The sequence below is a fragment of the Capsicum annuum genome, chromosome 12 (genome assembly GCF_002878395.1).
Source record: "Capsicum annuum cultivar UCD-10X-F1 chromosome 12, UCD10Xv1.1, whole genome shotgun sequence".
In the NCBI taxonomy this organism is placed as follows: Eukaryota; Viridiplantae; Streptophyta; class Magnoliopsida; order Solanales; family Solanaceae; genus Capsicum; species Capsicum annuum.
In genome coordinates, this window is record NC_061122.1 from 121,682,821 (window position 1) to 121,698,855 (window position 16,035).

The 16,035-nt window shown below is 34.3% G+C and overlaps 1 protein-coding gene across 1 annotated transcript; it reads right to left on the reverse strand.

The window, feature by feature from the left end:
- Positions 1-13,671: 13,671 nt before the first annotated feature.
- On the reverse strand, positions 13,672-14,536 carry LOC124889654. Its single transcript, XM_047401629.1, has 3 exons — positions 14,443-14,536; positions 14,188-14,346; positions 13,672-13,841 (listed from the first exon to the last, which is right to left on the reverse strand). Exons 1-3 carry the CDS (start codon positions 14,534-14,536, stop codon positions 13,672-13,674), a joined length of 423 nt encoding a protein of 140 aa, XP_047257585.1.
- Between the last annotated feature and the right edge of the window lie 1,499 nt (positions 14,537-16,035).

The window sequence follows — 16,035 nt, forward strand, 5'->3', positions numbered from 1 at the left end:
AGGGAGTCTGACAAGCCGCGTTAAGTAGAGTCTTGATCATCGGTGTGTAGCGCGCCACATCTATGAGCAAGAGGCTACACAATATTTTAGGAACAAGTCTTTTCCTTCTCTCAAGTCCATCATGCTTAAGTTGTCTCTCTCAGCTATTAATTTGTACTCTATTATTTCAGAATATGCCTCCCCACCAAGCTCAAAGAAATAACAATGATCAGCAACCTCAAGCCGTTGATCCTCTGAATGAAAATGTGTCCCACACCAAATTCAGGGCAGCCTTCTAGCCACTGGCCCAAGCTATCAATGTCTAGGCCAATCAGGACGCATCTTCTCAGCAGCAGGGAGGTGGCTTAGCTACTGCCAAAATTCGTGGCTTTATATGGATAAGTTCGCCAGAGTTTTATGGGTTAAAGGTAGGGGAAGACCCACAGTTATATCTTGAGGAGATAATAAAGATCACACAGGTAATGCGTGTGTCTGAAGTAAAGTATGTGCAGTTAGCATCTTACAGGTTGAAGAACATTGTGTATGACTAGGTGGTTTCTTGGAGGAAGGGTAGAGGGAAGGATGATGCTCCTATTACCTAGCAGATGTTCTAAGATTCATTCGTAGATAGGTTCTTTCCTTTAAAGTTAAGAGAGGCGAAGATTGAAGAGTTTATGAACTTGAGGCAGGGCTCCATGACTGTTAAGGAGTACTGCTTAAAGTTCAATCAGCTAACAAAATATGTGCCTAACTTGATCTTCGATGCCCGAATTGGTATGAGAAAGTTTGTGACAGGTGTGTCGGGCTTAGTACCGAAAGAATGCCACACTGCTATGTTGAACAAGGAGATGGATTTATCCATGCTAATGATCTATGCACAACAAATAGAGGAGGATAATATAAGGGAAAGAGATAGAGTAAGAGGTAACAAGAGAGCCAGGTCTGAACAGCACGAGTATGGTCAGGCTAGATCCCAGGGAGGGAACTGCCCTCAGTTCCAGAGTCGTTCTTCTATCCTAATGCCCTCATCCTCTAGTTTCCCAGTGCCTAGAGATAGGCCATAGCAGGGAAACAGGTCTTCTATGTCCAGGCCTCAGCAGAGTATGAGTACCAAGCGCAACTTCTCTCTTTGTGTCAAGTATGGTAGGACCCATCCGGGTAAGTGTTTGGCTGAATAGTGTGGTTATTTTAGGTGTAGAAAAATATGCTATAGGCTTAGAGAGTGCCCACATGCTAGGAAGGGAAGTAGAGATACCCGATCCCAGACCCAAGCCACTAGTGTATCAGCTTCCGCAGCCCGTCCAGCTCCTCCGCAGGGAGCTTCTTCTAGTACTGCTGGCGGTCAGCGCCAAAATAGGTTCTATGCCCTACCTTCCCGTAATGAGTAGGAGGACTCTCCTGATTTTGTTATTGGTATGCTCCGTGTATTTCATTTTGATGTATATGCGTTATTGGACCCTGGGTCAAGTTTTTTTATGTGACACCACTTGTTGCTGTGAAGTTTGAGAAGAGTCCTGAAAGTATTTCTGAGCCTATTCTAGTTTCTACTCCAGTAGGGGAGTCTGTTGTTGCTAAGCAAGTATACAAGAATTGTCCTGTTACAGTCCTTCATAAAGTCACACTTGCTGATTTGATAGAGTTTGAGATGGTTAATTTTGATGTTATCCTGGGTATGGACTTGCTTCACTCCTGCTATGCTTCTATAGATTGTCGTACTCATGTAGTCAAATTTTAATTTCTTAATGAACCAGTTTTTGAGTGGTCAGGGAGTTCAGTACCTCCCAAGAGTCATTTTATTTCTTATCTCAAAGCCAGGAAACTTATATCTAAGGGTTGCTTTTATCATTGGTTAGAGTTAAGGACACTAAGTCTGAAACCCCAAGTATCCATTCAATCAACATTGTCAATGAGTTTCCTGATGTTTTTTCAAAAGTTCTCCTAGGGGTACCCTCGATAGAGAGATAGAATTAAGGATCGATCTTTTTCTCGACGCTCATCATATTTCCATTCCTCCCTATCGTATAGAACCTGCAGAGCTTAAGTATTTGAAAGAAAAACTCAAAGATCTCTTAGAAAAATGTTTTATAAGGCCCAGTGTATCTCCTTGGGGCGCACCTGTCCTTTTCGTGCAAAAAAATAGTTCTTTACGTATGTGCATTGACTATTATTAGCTTAATAAGGTCACAGTTAAGAACAAGTACTCTCTTCTAAGAATAGATGATTTGTTTGATCAATTGCAAGGTGCGAGTTATTTCTCCAAGATAGACCTTAGATCCGGCTATCACCAACTTAAAGTAAGGGGTGTGATATCCTGAAGACAGCTTTCCAAACCTGCTATTGTCATTTTGAGTTTCTTGTCATTTCTTTCGGTCTAACTAACGCCCCAGCAGCTTTCATGGACCTCATGAATTGAGTGTTCAAGACATATCTTGATATGTTCATCATTGTGCTTATCAACGACATCCTTGTGTATTCCCAAAGTGAGGGTGATCAGGCAGACCATCTTAGAATCGTCTTGCAAACTCTTAGAGATCATAAGTTTTTCGTCAAATTCAGTAAGTGTGAGTTTTGGCTAAGGTCTATAGCATTTCTGGGTCATATTATTTCAGCTGAAGGTATTAGAGTTGATCCCTAAAATACAGAGGCTGTAAGAAATTGGCCTAGGCCTATCTGTCCGTCTAATATTAGAAGTTTCTTGGGTCTAGCTGGCTATTACCTCTATTTTGTTGAAGGTTTCTCTTCTATTGCGTCTCCCATGACTCGGCTGGCCCAAAATAAAGTTAAGTTTCTCTGGTCGGATTTCTGTGAGAAGAGTTTTCAGGAGTTGAAGACTCGACTCACTTCTGCCCCTGTGCTGACTTTGCTTGATGGTATAGATGGTTTTGTGGTATACTGTGATTCTTCAAGATTTGGTTTGGGTTGTGTGTTAATGTAGAGGGGTAAAGTTATAGCCTATGCTTCTAGACAGTTGAAACCTTATGAGAAGAATTACCCAACCCATGACTTAGAGTTGGTTGCTGTAGTGTTTGCTCTGAAAATATGGATACATTATTTGTATAGTGTGCATGTTGATGTTTTTACTGATCAAAAAAGCCTGCAGTATGTGTTGACTCAGAAAGAGTTGAATCTTAGGCAGTAGAGGTAGTTAGAATTGTTAAAAGACTATGATATGAGCGTTTTGTATCATCCGGGTAAGGCCAACGTTGTGGCAGATGCCCTTAGTAGGATGTCTATGGGTCGTACTTCGCATGTGGAGAAAGGTAAGAAAGAGTTGGCTCGTGATGTGCATCTTCTGGATAGACTCGGTGTTAAGTTTCTTGATTTTACTGAGGGAAATTTTTTCGTGCAGAGTAGTTCTGAATTATAATACCCGTGCTTATTCCTAGCTAGAAATTATCTCAAGAATGCTAGTACTTTCTTTGAAATACAAATCTATTTTTGTACCCATGGTATTTTTGAGATTTCTACTTTTTATCATGTGGGAAATTGAGCTATCTTTCTAACGATACCAATTTTGTCCAAATCCAACACCAGATGAGGAAGTTATGGATGTTTTACTCAGAACTGACCGAAACGCCCAGGTGCGACGTCCAAGTTGATGGACCTCCAAACAAGTGATGGACCGCCACTTTGACCGCCACGGCCAAGCCAGTAGGGCCACGTTTTGGATAAGGATTGACGGACGAGTTGATGAACCGTCAGATTTTTGACTGACCGTCATCCAGGCGATCAACTCTTATCCAGTGAACCCCATTTCTGGTCCATGTATGACAATCGAAATGACAGACCATCAGTCAGTTCGTCATACGCCACGTTCAGTTTACTTCCATGCCATTTTAACAGGGGTATTTTGGTCACTTACCACTCGCCTATATATACCCAGATTAGTCTAAATTTAGCCATTTTGCTCATTATTATTTCACAAACAAAAAATAGGGTTTCTCTCTAAATTTAATCTCCAAGAACAAAACCCAATCTTCTTAAAAAATCAAAGGATTCCAAATCCTTCAAGTTCAAAAATATCAAGAACCTTGAGTCAGGTATGCATAGTATTCATCTATGGATCCATTTCGTTCATAGAGCTCAAGAACCATGTTTTAAATATTATTTTGTGATTGTCTTGTTGTGATATAAGCATGTACATGTTGATGATTGTTGGTTAAGTTTCAAGATGATATCTAAAGGTGTTTTCATGAAGTATATATGCTTGCTACTTGAAACCCATGATCCTTATGTGGTTTAATATGGTGAAATTCATGAACACACTTAGGCTAAAAGAATGCATGCAAAGTGTTTGATAATATGCCTAGATGATTTAATTCATGTCCCATGATTTAATAGAGCTTAAAAGACAAGTCCATGCTCTATGCTTTACGATTTCCCATGAATTCCATGTGAGTGATATGCGTTGTTGTTGTGATATGGATTGACCATGATATCAAAGCTATGCAAGTATGCTTAGTGTGAAAACCCCTACTCATGATATGGTAAATTGTGGACTCTACTCTTATGATCAAGTCAGTCATGTGTGTCAGTTTCCTTCCATTGTGTCCTGGGGGTAATTGTACCTGAACAATATAGTTGTGTACCTAGAGACATGTCATGTTATCACGATAATCTCAGTCAATCCATGATCTATAGAACTCAGTCGGGCATGTGACTCAGGAAACCTCAACAATCTCATGATCTAAGTTAATTCTCAAATAGTAGCACTAATCCGTTATTCAATAGAAGTCAGTTACTCAATCCATGTACCGTCAGTTGAATCACGTTCAGTCTCTTCAGATGGGAGTAGAAGTTAGCACCGAGTGAACCCAAGGATGGGAACTCACCTGTCAGTTTAGGGTGTGATTCTTAGTAATCATCCTTGTGTTCCAGAACTACGTAGCCAGCGTAGGTTGAGGCATCTTAACTTGTCAGATTAGGGTTGACGAGGTGGCTTAATTCATCAGTTTAGGGTTCCCACCGTTCTCATTTTGAGTACCTTCCAGCTAAGGGTTACTCATAGCAGTCCTTACCAGTGGCGCGGTATTGACACCCTTCCAGTCGGGGCAGAGATTGGACCCCAACTTAGCTATATGCGTTATTGGGTCATGTCGGTCAAACAACTACCTCCCACAGTTTTAGTCCCAGTCTCAGTAAAAGAACTCAGATAGTTCTTCAAATTTCAGTATATCAGGACTGTCAGATACAGTCAATTCAATTACAAAACGGAACACAAATAGTTCCATTAGATTCAGGACTGTCAGACACAGTCATCTATGTTATCAGAATTTTAGTATTGTTCATACTAGATATCAGTAGATCATGTATTAGTATCCACATCTGGATATCACAAAATCACAATCTCAATTAGTACGTATGCATGTTTGGACTCTTATATTCATATCAATTAGTCAGTTAGCATCGTTCATGCGTATAAATCCTTTTTGCATTTAGCCTACCTCACTCGTATACTCAGTACTTCCAGTTGTACTGACGCATTTGTGCTATGGTACTTTCTTTCACATTACACCATAGGTTCACAGATTCGAGCTCTAGATCAGCAGTAGCAGTAGCATTCCAATCGCAGAGTTGTAGTAAATCCTCATCCATTTGAGGACGATATTATTTATTTCATTTATTATTTCAATTCAGTTTTGCTAGACGGAGCTAGTTGGAGACATGTTCCTTCAACTCCTTATTCAGACAGTATTTAGAGGCTTTCAGATTTAGCTTAGATTTGATTTAGATTTTAGTTGTTTTGGGTATTCGTTACCCTATATGGATGTTATGATTTGTCAGATATTCTATGCAATTGAACCTTGTGGCCTATTATTCATATTTTTCGCATTATTACGTCATATATTATAGTACACTGGTATAGATATCAGTCATAGGTTGGCTTGTGGTCCTTCGGGGTCATAAGCATCGTGTGGCACTCCATTTCAGAAAAACTGGGGCGTTACACAAATCCTCTTTGGTTTTAGAAGTGAAGAAGAAATAAGACTTAGGTGCTAGCTTGGTCAGACTGAAGGAGTCAGTCAAGGACCAAAAGGTAGAGGTTTTATCTCAAGGGGGAGATGGGGTGTTGAGGTTAAAGGGTAGATTATGTGTTCCTGATGTTGGTGATCTAAGGCAGATAATTATGGCTGAAGTGCATGGTGCGTGGTATTCTATTCATCCCGGCACTACCAAGATTTACCGCGACTTGTGGGAAATCTATTGGTGGTGTGGTATGAAGAAGGGTATAGCTGATTTTGTGGCAAAGTGTGCAACATGTCAACAGGTTAAGGTTGAGCACTAAAGACCTGGTGCTGTGATGCAAATCTGAAAATTTTTCCCATGAAAGGGGTGAAAAGGTTTTGGAAGAAAGGAAAACTTAGTCCCTGTTACGTTGGCCCTTATAGAATTCTCACCCGCGTTGGGAATGTAGCCTATGAAGTTGAGTTACCTGCAGAGTTGTCAGCTTTTCATCCTATTTTTTATATTTCCATGCTTAGGAAGCATATTGGTGATGCTATTGTTGTTGATTCTTCAGATAGCTTAGATGTTCAGAATAACCTTTTTGTTTGATGAGGTTCCAGTTGAGATCCTAGATTATAAAGTTCGTAGACTAAGGAACAAAGAAGTTCCATTGGTCAAGGTTTTATGGAGGAACCAATTAGTTGAGGGTGCTACTTGGGAAGCCAAAGCAGATATGCGATCCAAGTACCCATACCTCTTCTTCACAAGTTCAGAGCAAGCCAAAGGTATTACTTTTTCTTAATTCAGACCATATCTAACCAAAAGATTTAGCTATATAGCTATTTTGTTGCAAATTTATACACTCTCAGAAATACTCAAAATTTTAGAATGACATAGATTCAATTCATAGAACTATTCCAACAGTGCATCCTCAGTTTCTTTGCATTCCCAGCTTAACTAGTGACATTCGAGGACGAATGTTTCCAAGGGGGAGATATTGTAATACCCCAAGAATTTCAACTAATAGTAGAACCCTATTTCAAGCTTGTTATAAATAAATTTAGTGCTTTGGTAGCTACATGATCTAGCTTGATGAGTATTAAGGCCTCAAAAGTGTCCTAGCTATTTGACAAATCAAAACATTCCTTGCCCATTGAATTCTTGAGATGGATATTGGTATAGTCAACTTCAAGTGAGCATATCTCTTATTATACCATGAATTTCTGAGCTCATGACCCACCAACAGATAGATAATTGAGTGTTATATATATATATATATATATATATATATTCATGGCCCACCAATAGATAGATAATTCAGTTATCTTTCTAATGATACCAATTTTGTCTAAATCCGATACCGGAGCAAAAAGTTATGCCCATTTTACTCCAGCATGTCAGCCTGAAAAATTGACTGGCGACATTTCGTGATAAGTTATCACAAGTGTGAAGACTTATCACCAATGTCATCAGCCTTAGGCAGATTTCTACCCCCAGTGACGACATTTTGTGATAAGTTATCACAAGTGTGATGACTTATCACCAATGTCGCCAGCCTTAGGCAGATTTCCACCCCTAGTGACAATATTTTGTGATAAGTTATCACAAGTGTGACGACTTATCACCAATGTTGTCAGCCTTAGGCAGAAATCCATCAATTCCAACCCCCCAGTGACGACATTTGTGATGACTTATCACAAGTCTGACGGCCTATCACAAATGTCGTCAGCCTTAGATTTTCAGCAATTGAGAAGTGGTTTAGTAAGGGTATTTTGGTCTTTTTCCTGCACTTCCCATGACTTATAACCCCCAAAGAACGTATTTTCTTCTATTCTCTTTAGTTAAACATCTTGAAATTCTCTGCACAACATCAACCACAAGTTTAGGGTTTCAACTTAAAAACCTATTTATCTAGAGATTTAACCATGAGAATTCAATAATTCTTGCATATTTGAATTCCCCGTTAAGAGGGCTATGAGGGACACCCAATAGTTTGTGAATAACCTTCCAAAATTTTTGAAGTCATCTAAAATCTTCAAGTTTAAGGTATGTGGTTTTGAACAAGAACACCCTTTTGTTCTTGTGCCCAAAAGTTACATATTTTCGTAAAGTATTTCATAAATTCCTAGGGAATTCCTATCATGTTATTATATTGTGAGTTTTTATGAAACTATGTCTTACCCAATCTTTGAGTTATAATATTATTATGCATATTAAAGGTTTAAATTGTCAATTTATGGTTTAAGTTGCATAATTCAACGTCTATATCATGTTTTGAGAATTTTATGTCCTATTGTTGTGAATTGAACCTAATGGTTAAAGCATGAGTTTGAGAATGAGATGTTAGCGATTTTTAAAGAATATCAAGAAGTGAATTTTGATTATAAGTTAAGATAGAAATCCACATTCCTGAGTTTAAAGTAAAGGGGATGCATTTTGGCTCCCATTATATATATATATATATATATATATATATATATATTGTTGAATTGTTTTAAAGTGGATTTTCTAAAGTTCTGAGCTAAGTAAGGAAGTAGTATTTAGCACCGAGTTGTGCTTGATTCCGAGATCTCATGCCCTAGAACTACGTGCCTTCGTAGGTTCTTAATAAACCCCAAGTGGGTTAAGATATTAATCACTAAAGTTAACGTTTTATCCGATGTCAAGGATAGAATAGCTCTCCCCAACTTGGGTAAGACTTTGGACTCTATGTAGCTCACATGATTTATGTCGGTTAAGAGAAACTCCCTAAGTTCCTAAAGTTCTCTAAGTTCTAAAGTCTTCCAAGTTTCAAAGAGTTTTAGTCTTAAAGTTACAAAGTTTTGAAAGTATAAGTGTTTTGAAAGCTATGGTCCTAATAATTTCAGGTGTCATGATAATTTGAGGTTTTAAGTAAAAGCATGATGATTTATGAGTCTTGTGGCATATATTTATTTCAAGCTATGTGAGTATGTTTTACACCATGCAGGTTTTCTATAAAAGCTTATGATATTGAGTATTTTAATTGCACACTCCCCTATATGCTTAGTACATTCCTAATGTACTGACCAACATATTTTGTCTGTGTGCCATATATTCTCATAATGTAGGTCAGGTGCTCAGTCTCCGCCTCACCAGTGATATTTTCGATCTCTCCTATCTACATATCAGTCGTGTTGAGTCCTCATGTTTCAGGGACCGGTTATTCTCAGACTTCCAGTTTTATTTAGTAGATGCTTATTCTTGTCAGTTAAGTATGAGTCAGTTGGGGACCTGTCCCAATGGCTTTCTAGTTTGGAGTAGTAGAGGTTTGTCAGACTAGTCATCAGATTATCAACACTTTGAGATTTTCTTTGAGTTGTAGTTTGTTCAGATTGAGTATTTCATTTATACTACTCATTTTATGATGTCACAATGTTGAGTTCATGCATTTTATCTCTAAGTAAGATAATATATGAAGTAGAAGGCTCAAAGGGTTAGCTTGGGGATACTTGTAGCCTTAAGCAACGTGTGACGATTCGGGACCCCGGTTGCCGGGAGTTACACTTATGGAACAATTTTGCAAATTAATTGGACAGAGATATTATGATCATCAATGCAGCTATTGTAGCGGACGACATAATATTATTCCAGAAGTAACACTATAATAGAAGCAAATGAAAAAAAATAGCAGGAGAGACACGACAAGAAAGATAAACAACGGAGCAATAATGAAAAAGATAAAAGACAAGATATTAAATTACTAAAGCGACATTTGAATAAATTAGATAAATAACTTTCTTTATGCAAATAATTGTATAGGAATTATTAGCTTTTAGCTTTTTGGACTTTTTGGCAAGGCTTTTAATAAGTCTTTGTCTTTTTAGGCTTTCAAGTCTTTCTTACTTTTTGAAAAGTTGTAAGAATTTAGGACAAATGTAAAGACTAGAAACAGTATATAGAATACGTGTAAAGTAGGAATAGTATAAAGTAGTTTACGCGTTTTCTTTTTAGTCTATAAATATGTAAGCCTTCGGCAAGTTAAAGGCAAGACTTCATGAGTTGAAGCAAGCCTCCTCTTGTACGCAAACAACTTTTGAATATTTAATAAAAACAAAGATATTTCAAAGGAAAAGCTATGGATGAACAAAGCCCAGAATTATCAAACCTACCAGAACAAGTATATTTATTTATGATTATGAATAGCTAAATTCATAAATTCCTGACAATCATGATATGATAAAATAAGTTCATATTAGTTACTATATAGTAGAATTATTTGAAGAATAATATGTTACAAAGTTTATTAGCAAAGAGGAATAGGAGAAAAATTCCTAGGACTATGCCATCCTAAAGGTGAAACCGATGAGGCAAAACGGCCGTGATAGGGGAGTAACTAGTGTAGAGGCGCTGTTTAAGGGAAAAGTATCCAGACTACCATGCTAATAGTGACAAAGTAACATAATTATTTAAGAATTATCTAGTATATAGTGATCTAAGATGACCATATTTTGTTATGTATATGATTGAAGTGAATATTTTGAAATGGCATCATATAAAAAATGAATACTTATTTATCTGATAAAATAGTAGATAAATTTAAAATGCTTATTTTGTATGTACTTAAGGATATAGAAATTGCAGCTATAAGAAAAATCATATGTGAAAAAATATTTGATAAATATTTTATGGCTAGAATAAATTACATACCACACCTACCTACCTAGTCTTACAAATACCTACATACCAAACCTACACATCAACCATGATAAATTATGAATACTTAGGAAATAAGATTAACAGAAATACTTATGAAAAAGAATCTACTTGACTACCTAAAAACTAGAGATATAGAACATATAAAATACCTTAAAAATAATATAGAAGAATTAATAAGGTTAAAACAAAAAACTAAGGAATACTATGACATAGTATTTCAATTAACATGATAGAACTAGTAAGTACTAGTTATCTATTAGTTATCCACGCAAATTACCCAAGTTATCCGCACTCCTCTACAATTGGTATCAGTACTAGTTATCTATTAGTTATCCACGCAAATTACCCATGTCATCGGCACCCCCCTACAATTGGTATCAGAGCCTATGTTATTTAAAAAACCTATAAGTAGGTATGTGTTAATTATAAGAAAAATTACAAAAGTTAATTTAGTCGTATTTAATAATTATGAACTATTATTATTTACGTTGTTATTTATTTTTTTAAAATGAGAAGACCATTTAAAAATATAGAAGCTTTTAAAAAAATTAAAGAAACTTTAACTAGTTACTACCCAGAATATACGAAGTTAAATGAAACAAAAGAAAATCCCCACAGATTAGCTTACTTAATTTCCTTAATATCTAGCAATGAGGCAAAATCAATAATCTATTTAAAATCTAGAAGAATGAGATACATACCACCTAATTATGATAAAATCAGATTCTGGTATCCACCAAAATATTATAAATATTGTAAAGATGAATAACATAACAAAATTTCAAAAATATAAAGAAATAAAACAAATAATATCTGAAAAACAGAGAGAATTAAAAATAATAAAGAGTTGGGATGAAGCAAATATAGTAGATACTCTAGGAGCAAGAATAAAATTTCTACAACAATGGTATAGAAATTAATGTGAAAAATACAGTGAAGAAATGAAAATGAAAAAAACATTAATAAAAAATTTAGCATGTTGCAAAGATAAAATAGCACCTCAATTTGGATGTAAGTAAGATATTATAAGAAAAGAAAAAGACATAAGAAATATAATAAATACAAAAAATCAAAATATAAGTATATGAAACCAAGAAAAAAATATTATGCAAAAAATTATAAACATAAAAGATTATATAGGAAAACAAATCTATAAAAGAATGCACTTGTTATAATTGTGGAAAACTAGGACATTTAGCTAGGAAGTGTAAAATGCCTAAAGATCCAAAAGATAAACAAATATCAGAAATAAAGATAGAAAATGCAGAATATATGCAAATAGATCATATAGATTACGAATTAGAAAGTAAAGATAGTAGATATGAAATTTCAGAAAATGAAACATATAATGAAATAGATAGTGAATTAGATGAATCAAATGACTGAAGAAGATATAAAAATAATAACAAAGAAAAAATATTTAAATGAAGAAGAAACTGACCAAAAAATAATATTTGACAGTAATATATTTGAAGAAATAAAAGGAAAAGAGTTAGAACTAAGTGTAGAAAAAATATTTAAAATACCAACAATAAAAAAATATATTTAGTAGAAGAAAAGTGGAATACTATGTAGTAAGCCAAAAAGAACATGTAATAGATTGTAAATATGCAAGAGGTAAAGCTAGTATACCAAAAGTAACAAAAAGAATAATTAATAAAGAAATAAATGATATAAAAAGTAAAGACCCAATAAAATATGTACACCTTAGAGGAACAGAGATATTAATAAAAGTATGTTTTAGAGAAGGAATAGATACACCACTAGAACTATATTTAGCAGATGATATGATTGTAAAACCTATAGAAAAAAACATAATTAGTGCCATAAAAGGAAATTTAATATACAAAAAATTCTAATTTATAATAAGTGCAAATTATTCAGTACCAATAACAGATAAAAATATAGAAAAATCATTAGTATTATATTGGAAAATATTAGGAATAAAATGGTTAGAACAAGTAAAACCCTACAATATAGAACATATACTATATACATATATATTATTTTTATAGAACAAATTCTTATTTCTTTATATATGTATTTGAAGGGATTGTGGTTTATATATGGTGACATATGCCGAGTGTCTCACCTTTGGAGATATTGTTTCACATGTTGATTTTGATCCAGATCTGATTCGTACGAGATATGCTTCTATTTTGTGGAATTATGGTTTAAAGAAAGAAGAAGAGAATGCACAAAGGGATGATGAGGCGCCAATGAGACCTCTTCGTGAAATTGGTTTAACAGAAGACACTGAAGTTCATGAAATTTGATGTTTATTTTATTTTGCCGTAGTTTACATTATTTAACATCAGTTGGACAAACACGTAGTTGAATATTTCTTATTTTAAATCAGTAACTTTTAAGTTAATGAAATTTGATGTTTTGTTGGTTGTTATGCTACAGTTTAATATTGGTTCTACATATATATTTGTGTTCTACATATATTTCTTATTTTCACTCAGTAGGTTTTAATGTACAAATATATACTATTGGTTCTTGATTGTTATGTTACAGTTAATAGTGGTTCTACGTATATATTTGTGTTCTACATAACCATTTCTGTTTAATATTGTACATATTTTTTCATTTCTTGTTAATGTGTAACTTTAATGTTCTACATATATATTTAATTTTTTGTATTTATTTAGGAATAATTCATATCATCAATCCTTTACATATATATATATTTATGAATAATAAGTAAACTTATTATTAATTTTTATATATGTTCATACGTACTTAAAAGAGTATAGTATGTATTTTCCAGATTTATGTTTATCTTAAAGTATCTTACATATTATATCACCAATTTAACAATTACAATTACAATAATATAAAAAATATTTATCAAAATTGAAAATCAGATATATTTTTCATAAATGAAAAAAATCTTCAGTTGTTTATTCACTTAATACGTCAATCAAGTTATCATTTGTTGTATTTCCTACATGAACGCCTATTGTGACCTTTTAAACCACATGAACTACAATAATTTTTGCTCTTCTTTCCAAACATATCTCGTTCGGATTTTCCACGGTCCTTCTTCGGAGGTCTTCCAGGGGGTCACTTGTATTTCGGCGGCAGAACAATCTTATCCATAATTTCTTTCGGAATCACCCAGTCATCTTTGTGTGGTAGTGGATAAATTGGAAGATCATATGTTCTTAGGACGGTTTTTGGCTTGTATAGATCAGAGCAATATGGCCCCTTCTTGAAATTCTTGTTATAAAAAACTGCACAAGCATGCACACACGGTATCTCATCCAATTGAAATGCATTGCAAGAACATTTTTTTTCATTAAGACAAACAATAAAATGTTTCTCCTTGTCATGGACTGTATAGATGTGCTCTGATGCAGGTATAACCTGAAATTATTAAAAAAAAACTAATTATTAAGAAAAAATTCATCTCAATGTATGTATATTGCAAGTCAGCAAAATATGTATTTCTTTACTGCATATGTATTTGTTTTACAGAATATATTTTCCTTAATTTATTATATGAAAAACAAATATAGTTCATATAAAAAATGAAAATACTATTACATATATAAAAATGATTACAAAAATTCATCATACCTTCATACGTGTACACTGCTTCATTTTGTTGAAGAATTTCTTGAAATTTACCAATAAGATCCGTAAAAGTATACAATGCCTGCTGTCTGTTTTCACAGTTCCATCTTCCAAACATCAATCTAACTTCCTCCAGAAAATCATATATTGGTAGTTCTCTAGCTGAAACCAGCGCAGCATTAATGGACTCGGCAATGTTTGAAGTCAAAGTCCATCCTCTATGAACGGATGCATACGATCTAGCTCACTTATCATAACCAGTCAATTTCAAGTAATTCTTCACTCTAGCATCAACTGCCTCTACTTTCTCCATTAACATGTGAAATTCACTCTTCAAATATGATTTTGCCATAGTATAGAAGACATTTGATAATGCATCATGTGATTTTCGGAATTTTTTTCACATTTCCCCATAGATGCCACATACATGCATAATGTGGTACCTCATAATACACGTCACTGACAGCTTTTATGATCCTTGCATTACGATCAGAAATGACACATATATTTTTTCTTTCACCGTATGCTTCCTTTAAATTCTCAAAAACCACCTCCAAGATGCATCATTTTCAGAGTCCAGTACACCATAAGCCAAAGGAAATATATGTCCTGTATATTGGAAAAAAAATAAAGCTTAAATATTTTTTTTAAAATATAATAATGCATATGTATATTATAAATACATACATAAATATTGAAACATATGTGAAGTGAAATACTTAAATTCCAGTGCACAAATAGAACTATTAAATATGTAAATTATGCACATGTATATTATAAATACATACATTCACCTGGACATATTTTGTGAAGTAAACTACTTCCAGTGCACAATCAAAACTCTACTGCACATGTATATTTTCAAATACAACTGACACTGATCACATAAACATAACTCATATATGTATATTATAAATACATTCAACTGAAATATATTTGTAGTCAAATACTTATCACATATATCTTACCAGCTCCATCCATGGTACACGCAGCTACGAAACTGCCAGTATAAAGTCCCCTGAGATGACTTGCATCAACTACTATGACAGGTCTACAATGATCAAACCCTTGGATGAATGAAGTTAGTGCTATAAATATATATAAAAACTCATTGTCTTCATTTTTTTTTCATTCTTATATGTGAACCTGGATAACTTGTGTCCAACACATGTATGTATGTAGGTAGTTTTTTGTACGATGCTGATGGTTTTCCTCTTAAATCTTCAAGTGTTTGTTCCTTAGCTCGCCAACACATAATATATGTTAAATCCATACCCATGTCTTCCTTCATGTCACTTTTGTTATCGGATGGACTGTATTTCCTCTTGTGTCATTTAAACTTTGGTTTGACTATACCACCAATCAACTTACTAGTACCATGCAATTTAGGATAAATCTTATCTTTGATTGGACAGGTATGTTCAGGTAAAAATTCTCTTACGTAAAATAATGTAGATTCGCCGATAGCAGATGCACGGAATAAAAATTCACATTTTCTGGATCTGCACAACAATGTATAACTGCAAACAAAAACAAAGACATATGCTCAAATACAATTACCACATATTAAAAAAAATATTAAAATTCACAATAAACTTACTATGTTTTACTAGATCTTGCAGATAGTGATTGAAACTTCTCTCGAATTGTATAAGCTTTCACTACCGATTTTAATACACTTTTCGAGATATAAACTTGATCAACCTCAATATGTTTGTGATGTGGGTCTGAGATAATAACTTTAGTTGTATCCATTTCAAATGCATCCAAACATTGATTTGAAGCAGAAATAGTTAACGCTCTTTCAGTACTTGTATTTACCAAGCTACTATCAGTGATAGACATCTTCAT